Genomic DNA, 23,553 nt, shown 5'->3' with positions numbered 1-23,553 from the left:
TTATTAAAGTAGGGGTGTCACCCAGAAAGAAGCATTCCATTGTCCCTGTGCCCACCCCCATCCTAGCACCAGAGCTTTGGCTCAGAGATTTTGTCTGGGGGAGAAACAGGCATCCTAGGGGGACTGCGGGTATACTAAAGCTGCACCCACCCCTGAGAAGCAATTTGACAGTGAGGGGGAAAAATAGACTCCACTAAATTATTTCATCTAGCCTTTAAAAAAAAAAAAAAGATCTAATGACAGTAACAAATCCTAGGGACATCTGAGCAGCTCAGTCAGTTAAGCAGTTAAGTGTTGGCCTTCGGCTCAGGTCATTATCCCAGGACCTGGATCAAGCCTTGCATTGGGCTCCCTGCTCAGCCAGGAACTTGCTTCTCCCTCTGCGCCCCCCCCCCCCACCTCTGCTCCAACTCCCTCTCTCTCTTTCTCAAATAAATAAATAAAATCTTTAAAAAAATAAAAAACAAGCTGTAGGGTGGAGAATGAGGGCCCAGAGTTGCTACAATACATTATCTAAAATGCCTAGTTTCCAACAACAAAAAATTTATGAGACAAAGAAACAGAAGTGGGTATACAACTATGCACTTTGACCCATACTCCAGAAAAAAAAAGCAGGTAACAGAAACTGTGAGCGTGGCCAGATGCAATCTTTATTAAAGATTGCCAGATGCAATCTTTATTTTAGTAGTCATTACAAAAACGCCATATATCTAAAGTAAATGATTAAACAAGTAAAGGAAGGTCTGCCTGACTAGGGATAATTTAATGGCAACAGTTAGATAACCCACATGAAATGGACAAATTCTTAAGCAACAGGTAAACCACTACAACTGACTCAAGAGGAAATGGAAAATCTGAATAGATCCATAACAAACCAAGAGATCTGGAATAATAATAAAAAACTTTCTGTGAAGAAAAAGCCCAGTTCCAGCAGCACCTGGGCAGCTCAGCCAGCTAAGTGTCTGCCTGTCAGCTCAGGTCATGATCTCAGTGTCCTGGGATGGAGCCCCCAGCATCAGGCTGCCTGCTCAGTGGAGAGTCTGCTTCTCCCTCTGCTTCCACTCATGCTCCCCCGTTCTCTCAAATAAATAAATAAAATAAAAAAAAAAAGCCCAGTTCCAGATGACTTCAATGGTCTCTTCTACAAAATATCTAAAGAAGAATTAATATCAATTCTTCACAAGCTCTTCCAAAAGTAGAATAAGAGGGGACACTTCCTTACTCATTGTAGGAGGCCAGTATTACCCCGATACCATAAGCAGACCAAGACATCACAACAGCAACAACAAAACTTTATACTAATATCTCTTTGAACATGGATGCAAAAACCTTCAATAAGATGCTAACAAACTTAATCCAGCAACGTATAAAAAGCATCATACATCATAGCCAAATGAGATTTATTTCTCCAATGGAAGGTGAAAATTTCCAAAAATCAATGAATGTAATACACCACAATACAATAAAAGGCAACTGCATGATCATCTCAATAGATGCAGAAAAAGCGTTTGACAAATATCCTAGAAGCTTTCATGTTTAAAACACTCAAGAAAACTGAACTAGGCGGCATCTTCCTCAACCTGGGAAGGGTATCTAAGAAACACCCATAACGAAAATACTTATTGGTTTGCTTATTTACTGCATACCGCTGGAAGCTTTCCTCCTGAGATCAGAAAAAGATAAGAACGTTTGCTCTCACAACTTCGACTCAACAATGGACTAGTGCTTCTAGTCAGGGCAGTTAGGCAATAAAACGAAATAAGTCAAGCAGAGAGAGTCAATTATCATATGGTTTCACTTATTTGTGGAGCATAACAAATAGCATGGAGGACAAGGGAGATGGAGAGGAGAAGGGAGTTGAGGGAAATTGGAAGGGGAGGTGAACCATGAGAGACTGAGGACTCTGAAAAACAATCTGAGGGGTTTGAAGCGGTGGGGGGTGGGAGGTTGGGGGAACCAGGTGGTGGGTATTAGAGAGGGCACGGATTGCATGGAGCACTGGGTGTGGTGCAAAACACAATGAATACTCACTTCTCCAATGAAGACATACACATGACTATCAGACACATGAAAAAATGTTCATCATCACTACCCATCAGGGAGATTCAAATTAAAACCACATTGAGATACCACCTTACACCAGTTAGAATGGCCAAAATTAGCAAGACAGGAAACAACATGTGTTGGAGAGGATGTGGAGAAAGGGGAACCTCTTACACTGTTGGTGGGAATGCAAGTTGGTGCGCCACTTTGGAGAACAGTGTGGAGATTCCTCAAGAAATTAAAAATAGAGCTTCCCTATGACCCTGTAATTGCACTACTGGGTATTTACCCCAAAGGTACAGATGTAGTGAAAAGAAGGGCCATCTGTACCCCAATGTTTATAGCAGCAATGGCCACGGTTGCCAAACTGTGGAAAGAACCAAGATGCCCTTCAACGGATGAATGGATAAGGAAGATGTGGTCCATATACACTATGGAGTATTATGCCTCCATCAGAAAGGATGAACACCCAACTCTTGTATCAACATGGACAGGATTGGAAGAGATTATGCTGAGTGAAATAAGTCAAGCAGAGAGAGTCAATTATCATATGGTTTCACTTATTTGTGGAGCATAACAAATAGCATGGAGGACAAGGGGAGTTAGAGAGGAGAAGGGAGTTGAGGGAAATTGGAAGGGGAGGTGAACCATGAGAGACTGAGGACTCTGAAAAACAATCTGAGGGGTTTGAAGCGGTGGGGGGTGGGAGGTTGGGGGAACCAGGTGGTGGGTATTGGAGAGGTCACGGATTGCATGGAGCACTGGGTGTGGTGCTAAAACAAGGAATACTGTTATGCTGAAAAACAAAACAAAACAAAACAATGAATACTGCTACGCTGAAAAGAAATAAAAAATTAAAAAATTAAAAAAAAAAAAAAGAAACAAAAGTCATCCAGATTGGTCAAGGATCTATTCACAGATTACATGTTCATTTCAAAGAACATCCTAAGGAAAACACTGAAAACTATTAGAACTACTAAATGAGTTCAGCAAAATGACAGGATACAAGATTGATGTACAAAAATCAATGGTATTCCTTACACTGGAAATGAACCATCTGAAAATAAAATTAAGAAAATAATTCCATCTATAATAGCATCAGAAAGAATAAAACTATTTAGGAATAAGTTGAATTTATAAAGATCAAAACTTGTACCCTGAAAACTAAAAAAATTTGTGAAAAAGTAATGAAAAAATATCCATGTTCATATGGATGTAAAGATTTAATACTGCTAAGATCAATACTCCCCAAGTTGACTTGCAGATTCAGTGTGATCCCTATCAGAATCCCAGCTGTTTTTCCTTAAAGAAATTGATAAGCTGATCCTAAAATTCACAGCCATTGAAAGAGAACAGAATAGCAAACGAAAATCTTGAAAAAGAAGAGCAAAAATCGAAGGACTCCCACTTTCTTTTTTTTTTTTTAATTTCTTTTCAGCATAACAGAATTCATTGTTTTTGCACCATACCCAGTGCTCCATGCAATACGTGCCCTCCTTAATACCCACCACCTGGCTCTCCCAACCTCCCACCCCTCGCCCCTTCAAAACCCTCAGGTTGTTTTTTGGAGTCCATAGTCTCTCATGGTTCACCTCCCCTTCCAATTTCCCTCAACTCCCTTCTCCTCTCCATCTCCCTATGTCCCACTTTCTGATTTCAAAATGTACTACAAAGTAATCAAAACTTTGTGGTACTTGTGTTAGGAATAGACATATTGACTCATGAAATAGAATTCAAAGTCCAGAAACAAACTCACAAGTGTACTGCGACAATTTAATGGGGGAGAAATAGTCTTTTCAAAAATGACTTTGGGACAACTGGATATTCACATGCAAAAAATGAAAGAAGGCCCTTACATTACATCATCAACAAAAATTAACTCAAAATGGATCAAAGACCTAAATATAAGAGGTAAAACTATAAAATGTCTATATGAAAACAGGCATAAATCTTCATGTCTTTGGTTTCTGCAATGGATTCTTAAACATGACATCAAAAGCAAGAACATCAAAAGAAAAATAGAGAAGTTCAGACTTCAACAAATTAAAGCTTCTGTGCTTCAAAGGACTATTCAGAAAGCGAAAATACAATCTATAGAATGGAAAAACATTTGCAGATCATATATCTGATAAGAGCTTGTATGTAGACTACATAAAAACTCTTATGACTGAATGATAATAAAAGGTTAATAACTAATTTTAAGATGGGCAGAAGATTTGAGCAGACATTCCTCCAAAGAAGACATACGAATGGCCAATAGTATATGAAAAGATGCGTGACATGTAGCCTTCAGACCCAATAGGATGGCTAGTGTCAGAGGTCAGGTAGTAATAAGTGTTGACAAGGATATGGACAAATAGGAATCCTCACACCTTGTTGGTGGGAATATAAAATGGTGGAGTCCTTTTGGAAACATCATCTGTCATTTCCTCTATCATTGTGCAGAGTTTCCAAACAGCCTTGTAATTCCGTTCCTACTTATACAGTACAAAGAATTAAAAACATATCAAATAAAATGTTGCATACAAGTGTTTATAACAGCACTCTTCATGATGGCTAAAGGTGGAATCAACCAAAATGTTCATCACCAATGAATGGATAAAAAAATAGAGCATAGCTGTGCCATGCAATATTATTTAGCCATAGAAAGGACGAAGTTCTGATATCATACACTACAATATGGGTGAACCTTGCAAACATTCGGCTAAGTGAAAGAAGCCATTCATAAAAATTACATATTCTATGATTGCCTTTTTTTTAATGATTGCTTTTCAAATAAAATGTCCAGAAATAGGCAAATATACAGGGACAGAACATAAACTAGTGGTTTCCTTGGCCTGGGGAGAATGGGGGGTTGTGGTATGGGAATCAGTAGCTAAATGGTGCATGATTACTTTTTGTGGTATTGAAAATGTTCTAAAGTTGACTGTGGTGATTGTTGCACGTATCTGCGAATATACTAAAAAAACCTGAATTGTACACTTAAAAAAGCCAAAATTGATGAAGGTGGTATGATTTACCCAAGCAACTACAGACTTTTCCAGGTTAATATGAAAATGAATAGGTATGTTTTATATAGGTATATAGGTATGTTTTTTTTTATACCAAAAAATAAAAAATTGTTGAACTCAAATATCTGGACCTGAATGAGGGGGCCACATAAAGCATTTCATTAAAAAAAATTAAAAAAAATGTTCATGCAGAACACATATACCCCACCTTCTTTTTTTGCTTTAAATCAAAAGGATACACATGAATAAAATATAAGGAACATTGATATTCTTTAGGAAGTAACATTAAACATAGAAACTTTTCTACTAAAAATATCATTTTCTCCTCTTCTTAGTCTTCAGGATGGAATGCCCTAGGGCTCGGTCCTGTTTCTCTTTTCTTCTTTGCTAGGCTCTCCACTGGAGACCTTAACAAGTCTCATCATGTTAAATATTATTTCATAATTAAGATTCCCAATTCTATCCTTCCAATTGCTCAAGACGAAAGCTTTGCTTTAGTTCCTGATTCCTCTCTTTTTCTCTCACACCCTACACCTATCAGGAACTTCTGTTGGCATCACCTTCCAACACATCCAGTAGCCAAACCCTACCATCCCCTCCCTCCACTTGGTTTACTCCGTCCAAACCACTGTCCCCTTTTCCCTGGCTGACTGAAAGAGCCCTGGAAATCTCCTCCCTACCTCTAACCTGGTGAATGATCCTTTCAAGACACACCCTCATCACGTCACTCCTCAGGATACCACAGTCTCTCCATGTTCTCCTCAGGGTGAAAGCCTGTCTAAGAGGCCCTACAGGATCAGGGCTCCATATCCTGAGCTCCGCAGCTGAGCCTCACTGGCCCCCACACCAGATCATGCCAGACATGCTTTCACTCTGGCTTTTCTGATGGCTGATCCCTCTTTGGTGGGAATGCTGTTCCAGCTGCTATCTGCATGGCTAACTTTCTCCCTCAGCCTTTGCTCCAATGCCTCCTACTTAATAAGACTTAACTTGGATAATCTTGCTTATACAGCCCCCAGTGGAGCCCCTTTCACCTTTTCTTTTTTTCCTATGCTAGCTTTCACCTTGCGAACCATACCGTATTATTTCCTTATTTGTCATGCTTATTGTCTTTAGTTCCCTGTTAGGATATCAACTCCATGAGGGTAATCAATCTTTGTGTGTTCACCGATACACTCTACACACCCAGAACATGCCTGAAACTCAGAAAATACTTTTGATTGAATTATTGGAATTTGAGCACCCTGTATCAGGTGTGTTAGGTGCATTTTGTCACCTAAGTAGACAGAATATGGTGTTGCCACTAGAACAGTTTTTCCAAAGCATTTTTTTCATGACTTGATAAATAACGATTTGATTTCTCCTTGTGAAGTTGAGACATGTTAGCTTGGGAAATTCCTGGACAAGTATCCCTGAGGTAGATGAGTCTGTGTTTCTGTGAGGAGTGATGTCAAGTGCTCTATGTGAGACGGGAAGATGAGTTTATTTTTGTTTTTTCGAGGTGGAGTGAGGTAAGGGACAGGGAGGGCAGAAAACAGAGCAAGGCTAGAGGTCGGGTAAAGAGTCACAGCAGGAGTCAGATCGTGGCTAGAACTTAGAAAATAGAGTCATGATCTTACCCCACCATCCCTCAAGTAAAAAGAAACAAATGAACAAACACCCAAAAAACTTTCTGTGAGTTTTTGTGAAAACCAAGCAAGAGGCCAATTTTGTTTACACATGCTTTTTGTTTGTTTGTTTGTTTTTTGTTTTTGTTTTGTTTTGTTTTGTTTTTGTCATTTGTTTTGATATTGTGGAGCAAAATTGGGTCAGTATGCACAAATACAGAAACCGAGGCAGGAGAGTGTTCGTTCCAGGGATTTTCAAAATCCTAACTAAGGGCACTTCACGGGCTTTGAGGTCAACCTGTACTTACATCCCTGCAGGAAAAGTAATTCCAGGTTACATCTGGGTCACATGTACACCCTGGAAATACATTGAAAAGCTTAGAAAAAGCATAGGATAAAAACCAATGTTAAAAGTGGTAGACATTCAAAAAAAAATGTATAAAAACTTGACGCCCATAGTTATAGCCACCAAGCTGCTTTGGAAGTTGGTGGGAAGGTAGGCCGACATTTCGCTAAATTATGGAACAATATGTCTTCAGTTTCTTCTGTCTCCAGCCCCTGAAGTACCTTGTCCTCTTTGGTAGGTTTTGGTGAGCAGAGCTAACACTTACTGAACTCACTGTGTGGCTGGGGCTGCTGCTTATTGGCTCCTTTAATTCTCCCTACAATCCTTCGAGGTTGGGGGGTGGGGGGTTGGAGGAACCCCATGTTTTTCAGAGGCAGAAAATGAAACACAGAGCAGAAAGGAACTTGCCCCAGTTCACGTGGTCAGTAGTAGGGTAATCAGAATTTGAATTCAGGCAAGGACCTCTAGAACTGTGATCCCAACCACAGTGGGAGAAGTTCTAAAGGGGAATGTGCCTCCTCTGTTGGATATTATTTTAGTAAGGCCTGATCTGCATTCCGGTGATATTCTCTAGCCCTGGGTTTGCCGAAGACAATTCTCTTTTCACACATTATTTTGTCCTATGCCCTTTTCCCTAACAAAAACATGGATATCCTAAGCTGGCCCCATCTGCCATTCCTCCCTGTTCAGGTCTGACTCCCAGGTCAGTTTCGTTTGGTTATATATACTCCTTCAGATAGCTAGAGATAATTTATTCCATGAAAATCCTCAACCTGACACCTGAGAAACCTTGTTCTTCACACGGCACCCTCCGCAACACCCATTCTTAAAATACACATCAGAGTGCCTCCCTGTAAAAATTAAATGACTTCTTTCCTATACAAACATCTGGAAAAATTTTATCCTCCCCCCCTGCAAAAGCTGGCTCAGAAGTAATATTTTCTTCTCTTCAGTTTATGCCGGCTGATTTTTTTGTTGTTGTTTATCTTTGGCATTGCTCCAAAGCATTTCAACGTACCACGTATTTTGTGGGATACTTCTCTGCCTGTATGCTGGTGGATCCCGAGGCGATGAACTGGAGAAAGAAACAGGCATTTGTAAACACCCATTCCTGTTGATGGTCCCCTATACAAGCACTTTCGCAATGCCAATGACATTCTTGGGATCTGAGGTATCACAGAATTCTCAGAAGAAAGAGGTTTTAATTACTTCAGTTCTGTGATGACCAGGAGCCGACGCTCTACAAAATGGATTCACTGTTTCTCTGTTAACCGGTGTTACAGAGATGAGAAGACATTTTTAACCTCTCTGGGCACTAAAGAGCCTTCGTGCTGGTGATGGGACTTAACCACCTCACAATGACTTTATGAGGAATGACCAGTAGGTAGATCACTTCTTTGGACTGTCATTTATTATGCTCATGATGTAAATTGTTAGAACGTAACCCCCACTGGCCAGTGGGGCAGCTCTCACTTGCAGGAACTTCCCCACCCCCAATGCTGTAGAAAGAAGATTTCATCAGTAGGAAAGCATTTGAAGAATGCTGAAGAATGAAGGTTGCCTTCCACAAACATCCTGTCCTGAGCACTAACATCCCCAGCTGGCAACAGTGGAAAGAATCAGTTTCTGATATTTCAAGAATTTAATTATTTTCCCCAATGGTATACCTTATACCTGCCTTCCATCTGCCCATAGCACTAATGAAAGATAACTCATCTGAAGGGGACTGAGAATCTTGCAGTCCAGGAAAATAGCCCCTTTCATGGACACTTCATGTCTGGGTCACTTTGTAGAAGTTACATACATTTTCTAAGTCTCGGATGCCTAATTTGTAAAATGGGGATCAATAATAGCGATCATGGAGTTGCTGTGGCAACAAACCCAAAGTGCTTTTGGAAGGTGCCCAGTACATATTAGTATGAAACTGAATAATTACTATTTGTGGCTAATTTCTGCTGTTAACTTCTTTTCTGTATCTTGGACTTGGATCCTTTCTCAGTGCCTATAATGGGTGATTCATTGTACTCTTTCAGTTCAAAGCATTTCTCTTTATGACATACAATTCTTTCCAGAAATTTCTCAGTGTTGGTAAATGCCCTCAACCTGACTCACACTGTAGGAAAGCCTCTAAGGAAATGTCTTCCATCCAGAATACTTACTACTATGTGTCAGAGCCCTTTCACAAAAAGTTATGACATTTAAATCTTTTCTTCCCTGAAGCCTTGTTTTTGGATGAGGAGTGCAAAAGGGTGGGTAAGGAACTAATAAAACCCTTTCTCCCCCAAAGAGACATTTGGTTTTCTTCTTAACTTTCTAGCTTTGTTCAGTTGGACACTTGGAATATCGATTGTGTTACTATGTCACGTTGCTTATGAATATAATGACCCTTGATGGACTATTTGCTTCTGGATTGGATGTAACTATGAGAAAATAATAACTTGTGGGAAGCCATGGCTTTAGGCTTCCCTGAGTGTAGTGTTTTATAATTGGGTATGTCCCTATTAGGCACTTCTGCAACTATGCCTATGGAATTATTACAATATCCTTACTTGAAATATCCACTTCAGAAATCTTGGTTTCCTTTTTCCAAATTCCTGTTTGCTCTCTCATGTCTTTTCTTTTCTCTTTCATTATGTAACTGCTCTAAAAATACTACTATAGCCCCAGACATTAAGCTTAGTCAAGCCTTTGATTTTCACTCTGAAAAAAAGAAAAAGAAAGAAAGAAAGGAAGGAAGAAGGAAAGGAAGAAAAAAGGGAAGAAGAAAGAAGAAAGAAGGAAAGAAAAAGAGAAAGCCCTGTAGTTATCCATATAGCCACTATCTTTACTGCTCTTCAAGCATATGCTCTCAAAATCACTTCTGCATGCACACACCTTCTCAAGGAAGTCATCAAAGCATGCAATGAACATAAAAAGACTTTTCCTAAGTATATATTCTCTACCCCCACTCACCATTTTGTGAAGGCTGTTTCCATAGCAAAATGAGCTCCATAGACTCAGACACTAGGTCTTTACCCATTGCTTGATCTCTTGAGTAATTTACTGGACAAGTTAGAAAAAAAAATTAAAATCAATAGCACCATGGTTTACTCACAAATGGCGATGACCAAAATATGTGAACTAGTGTAACAATGACAGGAATATAACCAGTACTTTCTCTCTTCTCTTCTTGGAGGAATAATGCATAACAGAGATACCCCAAAGCATAGTAAATCACTCCGTTCATGATTTGCGCAGCCTGTGAGAAGAGAGAGCCGTCGTGAATACTCAAGTAAAATCTATCTGGATGATTACAATATGGTGACTAAAATGTCATGGCCATATCCAGCTTATCCTGGTTACTTCTGAAGCAGCGATGAAAGAACTACATGTTGGGGAAGAACCAAGATGGATAAAGAAAGGGCAGCCACAAATGGATGGTGAGGTCTCCATATTTATTTAAGTGGGGAATATGTGCTTTTGTTTCATTGACATCTTCAGAGATGTTTAATATCTAATTTTCTAGTTGGCTCTGGTTAAATAAAAAGCAGAGGCCTATTTGTTTGTTTGGTTCAGGAGGACACATGACCCAAAGGAGGGCGATTGGCCCTGAGGATCACTCAGGCTCTGCCTTGACATCCCTTTCCTTCGTACTGTTGGATCTGTGAGATCAACTCTGGATGGCAGGTGTGTTCTCATTCTCTACCTCTGACCCAAAAGGGTACTTTTGGACCTTGCCTTTATTCTTCATCCTCTCTTGTCTTGAGAGTTGAGCTTCAGTTTCCTTTTGCTCTGCCCACTATCATTCTCTGTGCTATCTTCTGTAACTCTACTCTGGACCAGAGCCCAAACTTTGTTCAAAAAAGCAAGAAGGAAGACTCTCCAGTAGGAGTCGGGCCTTATTCTCCAGATGGGGTAGAGCCACGGACACACACCAGTGGCAAGGGTGTCTGCAACTACTGAAGCAGGCAGGGGAAGGTCAGTCTTTTGTTTTAGCCAGGACTTCGCCTGATTGGATGAGGCAGATCCACATTATAGAAGATAGTCTGCTTCACTCCAAGTTCTCTGAGTTAAATGTTAATCTCCTCTCAAAAACACCTTCACAGGAGGGGGTGGGAAGATGGGCAAAATGGAGCAAAGCTAATGGGAGATACAGGCTTCCAGTTACGGATGAATAAGTCACAGGAATAAAAGGTACAGCATAGGGAATACCATGTATGGTATCATAACAGTGTTGCATGGTGACAGGTGGTAGCTCCATTTGCAGTGAGAATAGCATGAGGTCTAGACTTGCCCAGTCACTATGTTATACCCTTAGGACTAATGTAGCATTGTGTGTCAACTGCACTTCAATAAAAATAAATAAAATAAAATAAAGACATTCACAAAAACACCCAAATAATGTGACCAATTATCTGTGTACCCTGTGGTCCAAGTAAGTTGACACATAAAATTGTCACAGAGAGACATGAAGTGGTTATTGGGCGATAAGACTCCTCTCCCTTGAAGTTTACACTGAGACAACACAAAAGCATGCATTTATTGGTTATGCATGCCTTGATCTGGCACATGGGGAATGGCCATTTGGGATGGGATCAAATGGACTTGCTCCCTACTGTCACAGTCTTCAGAATCAACTCCTTTCTGCCATGAATCCACTGACTTACTCTGAGTTCAGCAGAGGACTCAGCAGGGCTTAGTAGGAGGAACTCGGTAGGAGATCCCAAACTCTTCATCCTTTCTGAGGTGGTGGATCTTACTGGTAGGCCTGTGGATGGCCAGTGACAGGACTACCCCTTTTCTTTTCTTTTTTAAGATTTTATTTATTTATTTGACAGACAGAGATTACAAGTAGGCAGAGAAGCAGGCAGAGAGAGAGGAGGAAGCAGGTTCCCTGCTGAGCAGAGAGCCCAATGCAGGGCTCGATCCCAGGACCCTGGGATCATGACCTGAGCCAAAGGCAAAGGCTTTAACCCACTGAGCCACCCAGGCGCCCCTGGCCTACCCCTTTTCACACGCACTGCCATGACTGTTGTCCAGGGCACAGAAAGAGACAAGGAGAAAGCAATCCATCTGTAAAATACCATGGTGATGGGGGATGAGGTAGAAAAAGACCAGTGTTCTGCCCCTGCTCTACTTGAGGCTCTGTTGTAAGACGTTGTGCCTTGCGTTCTAGCCATGGACCAAATAGCTACCAGCCAGCTGGACATAATCATAGATTTGTTATATTGGGAATTTTCTGAGGACAAGTTTTAGTTTTGCTGGCTTATATTGAAGTGTGCATCAAGCCCCCACAAATAATAGTGGTTAATACAAAATGGGACAGCATTCTAAGGTTTAGGAGAGGTGAGAGGGAGAACATTGATATGGAATATGATCTCAGAGATAAATATAGGGGGGAGCATGTTTTGAGCCCAATATTACCAAATGGCCACTGGCCACAGAGCCCCAGTGTCTCCATCCCCTTCTGGTTTGGGGTCCATTGCCTGAGCCTCACCACCTCATTTATGATCTATAAGCTTGTTTCAAACTGTTTACAAACAAAAGCAGAAAAGGGACCTTCTTATTGCCTATGAGATTCATAGCCAGTCTGAACGTATTTGTTAAAACCCTCGGTAGACTGTGATGCTATTGAACTATCCAGAAATAGTCTGTGGATCCATAATTTGTGTCCAATTAACTATTGACTCAGAATACTTTCATCGACTTTCCTTCTTTTGGGGAGTTCACTGTAGATGTGGCCAATGCCTTCCCTTTTATGTTAGGAAGATGCAATGCTCATCATTTATTAACCTAAATAGCATTTAGTTCTTACCCCCAATGCTCTGCTCTCCAGTCTTAGGGTATAACTTCTTGGCATTTTGATTAAGATATGGTATAGAAATTGCAGATAACGAATGGACTCCTTTTTCTGTAGAGGAATACAGAGAAAAGTTAAACTGATTATTTTTGAGATAAGACACTTTATATTACAGCCTCTGGTTTTCCACTACTTTCCTTGAAAGAAAATTTGAGTCAGCTTACTGATATTACTCTCTGTTAGATACCTAATAACTTTCTGTCAAAAACCAAGAGCTACTTCTCAGGTTTTATGATGCCATCATGATCTTTAAATGAGACTGAGTAGTTATCTTTTGATATAAGTGCCCCACTCTCATTATTTTCACTTTTTCCAAGAATTACCTCCTCCCATAAATCCCTAGGGTCATCCAAGTTTGGGATCCTGGTTGCCATGTTTGGTCTTCACAAGAATATCTCTCAATCTAGCCACAGTTGCTTGGAAAAGTTGTGGGCATCTTATGTAATTGAGGCAATCATAGTTCCCTTCCCAAGAAATTATATTTAGCACTAAGACAATATAGTCCCAATCTGGACTTGAAAAGAGGAGTGAATGAACCCCTGGAGTATAGAGATGGAGGGAGTATTACCTAAAGATTCTAATGGTTCTCACTTCTCTGACTCTAGTTGCTTTTTTAGACCTATCTACAAGCCACATCTGTCTGCATTTTTAAGACAAATTCCTCTTTATTTCAGTTAAAACTAGTGTAAGAGGATGTACGTCAAGGGGGAATTTTCATAATGTTCTAGAATAATGGCTAGGTACTAAAAAAACTTGGGACAAAAGGCTGAATTTTGTACCTTAAGTTGATAAAATTGCCAGAGGTTGTGCCTAGTAACTTTCTCCAAGGGCTTACTGGTAGATGATGGTTCTGTGAAGTAGCTATGGTCAGTTGAATTATTGTCCCCAATTATTGTTTCCCTTTTCTCTGTTACAGAGTTCTACACCTTCACATGTTGCTTTGTGACTTTCAGTGTCCTTCCTCCACTCCAGGGAAGGAATATGTCTCTATACCTTGCTGATATTGGATGTGATTCTGGACCATGCTTTCACTGGTCTAATGTGAGGGACATGACACATGCCAAGCCTGAGCCAAGGCCTGATGAGGTCTTATAAGTTTCTATCATTTTCCTCTGTTGTGAGGGCACCATTTCCCAGGATTTTGCTGTACTTTAGTGTAGAGCCCAGAATGAAGACACATGGAGGCACACCCATAGCTGACCTATAGCATCAAACAAGAATTAACTTATTTGACAGAGAGAGCACAAGCAAGGGGAGCAGCAAGCAGAGAGGGAGGGAGAAGCAGACTCCCTACAGACCAGGCAGCTGACACTGGGTTCTATTCCAGGACCTGGGGATCATGACCTGAGCCAAAGGCAGATGCTAAGCCAACTGAGCCACCCAGGCACCCCCTGGTCTTCCCTTTTTCCCATCCAAGTACTAACCAGGCCCACCCCTGCTTAGCTTCCGAGATCAGATGAGATTGGGCGTATTCAGGGTGGTATGGCTGTAGACTGGTCTTCCCTTTTTAAGCAATCACTCCCTCCATGTAATTTCTCTCCTATTCTCTCTTCATTTATTTAGGAAAATGGCTGGATTCTATGAATTTAGATGAAATCAATAGAGTAGAGAGTTTTGATAGTCAAAAGTCTCAAACCATAAGAATACATGTGAACTCAGACCCTTCCAAAATAAATGTTTCTAGCTTGGTTCCCAAAATTTGCCCAACAGAAGAACTAGAGCTTTTCCTCACTATTAAATCTCCTGTGTAACCCTAGTGTCCACGTTTGGTTCTCTAATTGTCTTTTCTTTCACAAGGAAGCAGGAGGGTAGTTACTGAAGAAAAGCATAATGTATATGGATACCCTCTTCTTGAAAGAAAGCAAGAATGCTGTTGAGAATATTAGATACAGTGCACAAAGGATAAAGAAACCAGGTTAATGGGGCCTTCACTAGGTGAGCTGAGACAAGTTGAATAACCAAAAAAAGAATAAAAATCATGACCATTTAAAATGACCGGTCTACAAAAAGCCATGAATTCATCATGATACACAAAGGGAAGATTTGAAGTGTTAATAAAGGTGATTATACTGCCCATGCAATGTGAACATGTTAGGATGTATTTTATTTTTCATTGATTTGAGGGGTAGGAAAGTGTAAATATGCATATGTGTATTTCATTTCTTCAAGTGGATATCCATTTGTAAAGGATAAATAAGTATATAAAGATATGGATATTTACAGGAATAAATATGAAAGATGGACTCAAATGTTATGAGTAAGCTCTATGGTCCACTGGTGGCTATTTTTGGTATAAGGGGCAGCCAAGAGTTGATTAGCACCACAGGTTTCATTCATTTCCCAGGTAGAAAATACAGGTAGCTATTGCCCCTGAATGTTATGTGCAAACAATCATTAATTTAAGGATTGGTCCACAGTACATTTCAAGATGATCAATAAGCCAAATGTCCCACAGAGGAGAATTAACTGTTCAGACTCAGTCTGCCATCACTTATTCAATGTTACCCCATTATACTAAAAGCTTAAGTAGGCATTCACACATTTCCAATTACTCTAGTTAGCCAGGTCATTATGTTGTAATGTTGGGATAAAGGAGTAGGTAGGAGGTGATGGTTAGGCAAAACTGAAAACCTTTCTCTTTCATGTGAGAGGAAAAGAACTAAATGTCCTGTGATGTAACAGAGATTCACTTTCCAAAGAGATTCAGTTTGATGACCAGTGCTCAAATATGAGTAACTTTGGTTTGCTGAACCAGGTCCTAAAACTCCACCACCAATCCATGGATCTGACAACCCATATACTGCAACTTTGCTTGGAATGAGAAAATTTATTTTTCTTTTGGGTCTGGTAAGATTATTTGCAACCTTAGTATGTTTAAAAACAGTATCTGGGAGCACTTGGATGACTCAGTGGTGGAGCATGTGACTCTTGATCTTGGGGTTGTGAGTTCAAGCTCCACACTGGGTGTAGAGATTACTAAAATTAAAAAAAAAAACACAGTATCTGTTAAAACTGCCATTGTTACCCTAGAAAATATAAAGGAAAAGGTAAACTAAAAATGACAGAGTTATTTCTTGGGCAGGTACTTCTATGTTCTATACATGTATTAACTCATATAGACTACTCAGTAACTCCGTGAGATAGTACTCTGAAATGGCAAATTCTTAGAGACAGTCTACCGAGACTGAATCATGAAGAAGAGGGAAATACAAATAGAGTATTAATGAGTAAGTAGATTGAATCAGTAATCAGCCCTCCCCCCCCAAAAAAAAAGAGTCCAGGACCAAATAGCTTCACTGGTTGATTTTACCAAACATTTAAAGAATACAAATCCTTCATAAATTTTTCAAAAAAAATGTAAGAGGGAGGAAGTCTTCCACACTTTTTCTATGAGTCCTCATTTGCCTATTTCCAGAGCCAGATAATGACACTATAAGAAAAGAAAATTATAGGTCAATATCCCTGATGAACATACATGTGAAAACTCTCAACAAAATATTAGCAAACCAAATTCAATAGCACATTAAAAGAAATACATCCCATGATCAAGTGGGATTTATCCCTGGGATGCAAGAATGATACAACATATGAAAATCAATAAATGTTAGAATGGCCAAAATCAACAAGACAGGAAACAACAAGCATTGGAGAGGATGTGGAGAAAGGGGAACCCTCTTACACTGTTGGTGGGAATACAAGTTGGTGCAGTCACTTTGGAAAACAGTATGGAGATTCCTTAAGAAATTAAAAATAGAGCTATCCTGTGACCCTGCAATTGCACTACTGAGTATTTACCCCAAAGATGCAGATGTAGTGAAAAGAAGGGCCATCTGTACCCCAATGTTCATAGCAGCAATGGCCACAGTCACCAAACTGTGGAAAGAATGAAGATGCCCTTCAACAGAGGAATGGATAAAGAAGATATGGACCATATAAACTATGGAGTATTATGCCTCCTTCAGAAAGGATGAATACCCAACTTTTGTATCAACATGGATGGGACTGGAAGAGATTATGCTGAGTGAAATAAGTCAAACAGAGAGAGTCAATTATCCTATGGTTTCATTTATGTGTGGAACATAAAGGAACAACATGGAGGACATGGGGAGATGGAGAGGAGAAGTGAGTTGGGGGAAATTGGAGCGGGGGAGATGAACCATGAGAGACTGTGGATTCTGAGAAACAAACCGAGGGTTTTGGAGGGGAGAAGGGTGGGAGGTTGGGTAAGCCTAGTGGTGGGTATTATGGAGGGCACATATTGCATGGAGCACTGAGTGTGGTGCATAAACAATGAATTCTGGAACACTGAAGAGAAATTGAAAAAAAAAAGGAAAGGATGAATACCTAACTTTTGTATCAACATGGATGGGACTGGAAGAGATTATGCTGAGTGGAATAAGTGAAGCAGAGAGAGTCAATTATATGGTTTCACTTACTTGTGGAGCATAAGGAATAACATGGAAGACACTGGTAGATGGAGAGGAGAAGTGAGTTGGGGGAAATCGGAGGGGGAGACAAATCATGAAAGACTGTGGACTCTGAGAAACAAACTGAGGGTTTTGAAGGGGAGAGGGGTGGGGCGTTGAGTGAGCCTGGTGGTAGATATTAAGGAGGGCACGTATTGCATGGAGCACTGGGTATGATGCATAAACAATGAATTTTGGAAAACTGAAAAAAATTAAATTAAATTAAAAAAAATCAATAAATGTGATACATCACATTTACAAAATGAAGGATTAAAAAAATTCCAATTGATGCAAAAAAGCATTAGACAAAAGTCAACATCCTTTCATGATAATAACTCTCAACAAATTAGGTATGGAAGGAATGTATCACAACATAATAAAGACCACATATGACAAGCACATAGCAAATGTACTTAATAGTGAAAAGCTGAAAACTTTTTAGATCAGGAATAAGACGTGGGTGGCCAACATTGTCAGTTCTATTTAACATAGTAGTGGAAGTCCTAGTCAGAGCACTTAGGCAAGAAAAAGAAAGAAAAGATATCCAAATTAGAAGGAAGAAGAGGCTCCTCCCTGTTTGCAGATGATATGATCTTACATATAGGAAGCCTTTAAAGACTCCATCAAAAAAAACCTGTTAAGCTGATTAATGAATTCAGTAAAGTCAGAGGATTAAAAATTAACATACAAAAATCAGTTGTTTGTATACACTAACAATGAAGTATCTGAAAAAAATAAAACAATCTCACTTACAATAGCATGAAAAGATATTTAGGAATAAATTTAACCAAGAAAATGAGAGGTCCATATACAGCAAAGTACAAGATGTTGGTGAAAGAAATTTAAGAAGACATGAATAAATGGAAAGATGTCTTATATTCATGGATCATAAGAATTACTGTTGTTAAAATTTCAATAATGCCCAAAGCAATCTATAGATTCAGTGCAATTCCTATTAAAATTCTGAAGACTTTTTTTCACAGAAACAGAATAAAACAATCCTAAAATTTGTATGGACCTACAGAAGTCTCTGAATGGCTAACACAATATTAAACCAACATTAAATGCCATAGTCCCTGATATCAAATTATATTATAAAACTATAATAATTAAAACATTATGGTGTTGGCATAAAAACAGACACACAGATGAATAGAACAGGATAAAGAGTCTAGAAATAAATCCATGCAATTTTGACAAAGGAATACACAATAGGAGAAGAATATTCTGCTCAATAAATGGTTTTGGGAAAATTAAATATTCACATATAAAAGAATAAAATTGGTCCCTTATCTTACACTATATTAAAAAAATCAAATAAAAAAGGATGAAAGGAAAAAAAAATGAATGAAAGGGGCGCCTGGGTGGCTCAGTAGGTTGAGTCTCTGCCTTTGGCTCAGGTCATGATCCCAGGGTCCTGGGATCGAGTCCCACATTGAGCTCTCTGCTTAGTGGGGAGTCTGCTTCCCCCTCTCTCTCTGCCTGCCTCTCTACCTACTTGTGATCTCTCTCTTTCTGTCAAATAAATAAATCTTTAAAAAAATGGATGAAAGGTTTAAACATAAAACCCCAAATCGCAAAACTTCCAGATGAAAACATAGGGAAAATATTTCTTGATGTTTGTCTTGGCAATGAGATTTTTGGGTCTGACACCAAAAGCACAAGCAACAAAAGCAAAAATAAACAAGTGGGACTACATCAAATACAGTACAGTAAGTGAAACAATCAATGAAAGATAATCTACAAAAAGGGAGAAAATATTTGGAAACCATATATCCAGCAGGGGGTTAATATCCAAACTATATGTGGAAAGCTTGCAATTCAATAACAAAAAACCAAATACTCAATTTAAAAATAGGCTAAGACCTGAACTGATATTTTCCTGAAGAAGACACACAAATGGCAAACAGGTATATGAAAAGATATTCAACATCACTAACCATCACGGAATTGCAAATTGAAACTACAATGAGATATCACACCACACTTGTTAGGGTATCTCTTACCAAAAAGACAAGAGATAACAAACGTTGGTGAGGAAATGGAGAAAGGCAACTCTTCTGCACTGTTGGTGGGAATGTGAACTGGTACAGCCTCTATGGAAAACAGTATGCGAGTTCCTAAAAAAATTATAAAAATTGGACTACCACATGATCCAGCCATCCCACTTCACTATCTTGAAGAGATATCTGCACTCCCACGTTCATTTCAGCATTATTCACAAAAGCTAATGTAGAAAAACAACCTAAATGTCCTTCAGCAGATAAATGGATAAAGAAGATGTGGTATATACATTTACCACAATACCACATACCACAATACCATAATACCACAATACCGCAATATGAATGGAATATTATTTAGTTATAAAAAGAAAAAAAAATCTTGCTATCTGCAACTACATGGATTTCTCAAAGAACAATCCAGCTTTTTCTGATTAGTTTTAGTTCCATCAATAAGCCATATATATATATGTATATATATATATACATATATATATATATATTTTTTTTTTGGTGTGTTTGTGTCATACTGACCTTTTAACTATAGACTTCAAGCACAGCATATGGCACATTTTAGGAGCTCAAATGATTATTGAATAAGGGTATAATACAAACAAATTTCTATGTGTTCGTCAAACGTAACTGAATTGGCTTTCATTTCATGGTATTTTAGGTGATAGTTCTCAGTATATAATACAGGGGCTATGCCATTCATGAAATCAATATTTTAAAAATTTTTTTATTAACATATAATGTATTATTTGCCCCAGGGGTACAGGTTTGTGAATCATCAGGATTACACACTTCACAGCACTCACCACAGCATATACCCTCCCCAATGTCCATAACCCAGCTCCAGCAAACCTTCAGTTTGTTTTGTGAGATTAAGAGTCTCTTATGGTTTGTCTCCCTCCCGATCCCATTTTGTTTCATTTTTCATGAAGTCAATATTAAAGAGGAAGAAATTAGAAAAGTATGGTATGCAGTAAGTATACGATAAATATAGCCATGATTGCATTATTATTACTGCAGTCCTAAAAAGCAAACTCACATTCCACATAGCCTTTCATCAAATTTGGATGGGAAGTCTGGAACGGAATGACTTCAATCTAAGCTATGTGAATACACAAAATTCCCTTTGGGGACCCTGGAGACACACCCCAAGGTAATAAACACTGATCATACAAAGTAACTGAAATCCAAACTCAAGACCATCTCACATGGAGATTTGAAGCATCAGGATAAAAAGAGAAAACGGTTTCAAATAGGAACCCTAACTGGGGGGATGCTGCGAACTCAGGCTTGGGTTGGTAATGAGGCTGTCACTCACAAGGTCCTCTTTCCCTCAGGTGGTTCCTTACTTCAGGTGATACAAGATTCTCCCAGGCAATGCTTGGTAAGCCACCCAGTCGTCTGAATGGGGCTGAAACGCGTAGGATGAGCACGGATCTTCTCAGCTCAAGTATTGTTACCAGTAAAACATTCCTAGCGATGGGAGAACCCAGGATGAGGCCATCCGGGGAGCCAGGGCCTGGCAATCTCTGATTCAGGGTGACCGGGTCTGAGTCCTAGAGGCAACCCGGCGTAAGCTCCGTATACGGATGTCATGCCCTGGACGCACTGCCAGAGGAGAGTGATCCTGCAGGGGTGCCCTCAATTCGGGGCCTTCCAGCCCGGGGAGTCGGGTGGGCGCTGCTTCCTTGGCTGTGGCTCTCATCCCCTGCCTCGTGCGTGTGGTTCCAATGCTGCGGTTGTGGCCGAGAGAACGGCTGCAGGGGTTGCTGCTCGAGGAGCCCCGCGCGGACCCCCGGGGTGTGGGGAGACCCCCGCAGTTCCGCTGAGTGCGCAGGCTCCCCGGATGAGGGCGGGGTGGTGAGTGGGCTAACAGCATCCCACTTTTAACTGGTTGTGTCAGCATCATACTCTGTCCTCGGACTTGGGAACACCCAGGGGGAAGAGTATAGGTTGTTTTAGGGTAGAATAGACTCCCTATTGCATAATTTTCCAAGAAAAGAAAGGACAGAATGAATACATGCAGGTAAAGCACTTCCTTAGCACACAGTGAATGCCCAATAAGTGGTGAATACACATATATCTTTCATTTTTTTTTTACTTCTAATTTTTATTTTTTTATAAACATATTTTTAGCCCCAGGGGTACAGGTCTGTGAATCGCCAGGTTTACACACTTCACAGCACTTACCACAGCAAACCCCCCCCCCCCCACAATGTCCATAATATATCTTTTATTATTAAACTGAAGAAGTACCCCTGCAAGACTTCCAAGTTTGGTCTCAGGAAAAATAATGGCAGCACAGGAGCCTCGTGTGAAACACAAGATGACATCCTTCTTAACAACCTCATCTCTCTGATTTTAGTTAGTCTGTTCACTGAAAACTTGTAAGACTGCAACGATCTGTATTGGCAGGAGTTTGGGGAACATGTGTGGGAAGGGGATTTAAATTTTACCCACAGTGTCTCTGATAGTTAAGGGACAACAGTAGCCTTCTGCCACTTGGGGATCTCATAATTCCCATTGAGATCAGGGTACTTGAGCCTGTTGCTACGTTCCCCACTGAGGTCTTGGGCTTACGAATGACAGCCACCTCAGAACTCTTCAGTATGTTGCTGCTTTTTCACCAGTGCATGACTTAATGCCCTGGTGAAGATGGTGCCTTCTGGAACCTCTTAGAGGATGTCATGAGGATGGATTGTTGTATATAGAATAGCTTCATTGCATGTCCCCATTTTCCTGAATCTTCGGATTCCTTCTTCTAACACACGCAAAGAAAGTTCTAATATATCAAACGCCATTGATCTGCAAGCCAGGCTCCAGTTAGTAAATGACAGACTAGAAAGTCATTCCCAGGTGCTTGAGCTAGCACATCATTTTAACTCAGGGATAAGTCACCCCTTGCCAATGAAGCTGACCTAATAAATTCCTATATTTCCGGAATGTTCTCAAGACTCTTGCCAAGACATGTCTTTTCAGTCTAAAGGAAATTTCTTTAACAATGAAAAGTATAACCTAAACTTACACCAAAATTATACAATATGGGGAAACTTGAGGTTTATTCCCTTTAAGGTTGGGAGAATCCAAAGATGTCCACTATTACTGTTATTATTTATCATTGAACTGGTCAACGCTAAAAGAAAAGAATATTAAGTAGTGAAGTTTGTAATGAAGATGATTAAATGATATGAAGGATATGATCATTTACTTTGAAAAGTCAATTGTATCTGCCAAAAAGACTATTAGAGCTAAGAAAATAGTTTATCTGGGTTTTCAGGTCCAAAATCAGCCTACAAAAACCATTATTTTTCTACACCACTAATAGCCAACTATAAAATGTAGTAAGAAAAAAAAAAACATTTATAATAATGAAAGCTATAAAAATTCCAGGGATTAATTTAAACAAGTATATATAAAATCTTTATGAGGAAAAGTTTAAAACTTCAATAACAGACACAGAAAATGATTAAGATGACCTGATGAAAGGAGAGACATTCCACACTCTTGGATAGGATAACTCAACATAAAACAGATTTCAATTCTTCCAAAATTAATATATTAATTTGATGAAAAATTTCAGTTCAATTTTTTGAGAAGCTTGATAAATTAACTCAAAACTTTGTGTAAGTAGTAAAGGTTCATGAATACTAAGTTAATTTTTAAAAAGTGGAATAAGGTCATTTGTTTTGTTTTTTAAATTTGCCATATGAGTGAAATCATGTAGTATTTGTCTTTTCTCTGACTGACTTATTTTACTTGGCGTTATGATTTCTAGCCCCATCCATGTTATTGCAAATGGCAAGATCTCATTCGCAAGACAAATGAACAAAGGAAAAAACACAGAGAGAGAGAGAGAGAGAGAGAGAGACAAACCAAGAAACAGATTCTTTTTTTAAAAAAGAGAGACAGACACAGAGAGAATGAGTGAAAGCAGGAGTTGCGGGGGGGAGGCAGAAGGAGAAAGCCCCCTTTCTGGTCCTACCTAGGGTTTTGATTGCTGAAAGATATTTGTTCTTTCTCTTTCTTCCTCTGGACCGAATCTGGTGGGGTCTTCTAAATGCATCTTTTCCAGATGTGTCTGCTCTTCACTTTGGGACTTCTGTTGGGGGAAGGTCCTGGGCATACCTTGGGCAGTGGCCCCTTGGGTTTTCTTGAAATAAAGAAGTAAAATAATTCCTTAACTCAAGATAACCAGATCCAAACTGAGGTCACTTTACACTCAAAAT

At 39.6% G+C, this 23,553-nt stretch overlaps 1 protein-coding gene across 2 annotated transcripts in view; it reads right to left on the bottom strand.

Annotated features, from left to right (window-relative positions):
• LOC125079321 (B-lymphocyte antigen CD20-like) overlaps nt 1-21,042 on the bottom strand; it is a 47,771-nt gene extending 26,729 nt beyond the window's left edge. Inside the window, exons 1-4 of one of the 2 annotated variants that reach the window (XM_047692846.1) lie at nt 20,646-21,042; nt 12,802-12,897; nt 10,102-10,245; nt 8,026-8,082 (exon numbers count right to left, since the gene is read on the bottom strand). In XM_047692846.1, the coding sequence (XP_047548802.1) occupies nt 8,026-8,082; nt 10,102-10,245; nt 12,802-12,846 (246 nt within the window). In that variant the 5' untranslated portion in view covers nt 12,847-12,897; nt 20,646-21,042. The remainder of the gene's footprint in view (nt 1-8,025; nt 8,083-10,101; nt 10,246-12,801; nt 12,898-20,645) is intronic. The other variant, XM_047692847.1, reaches the window with a different exon arrangement.
• Nucleotides 21,043-23,553: the final 2,511 nt, after the last annotated feature.

This window comes from Lutra lutra, chromosome 10 (assembly GCF_902655055.1).
Source record: "Lutra lutra chromosome 10, mLutLut1.2, whole genome shotgun sequence".
NCBI lineage: Eukaryota > Metazoa > Chordata > Mammalia > Carnivora > Mustelidae > Lutra > Lutra lutra.
The sequence above is the reverse complement of the archived record's forward strand: the minus strand, read 5'-3'. Positions and strand labels throughout refer to the sequence as shown.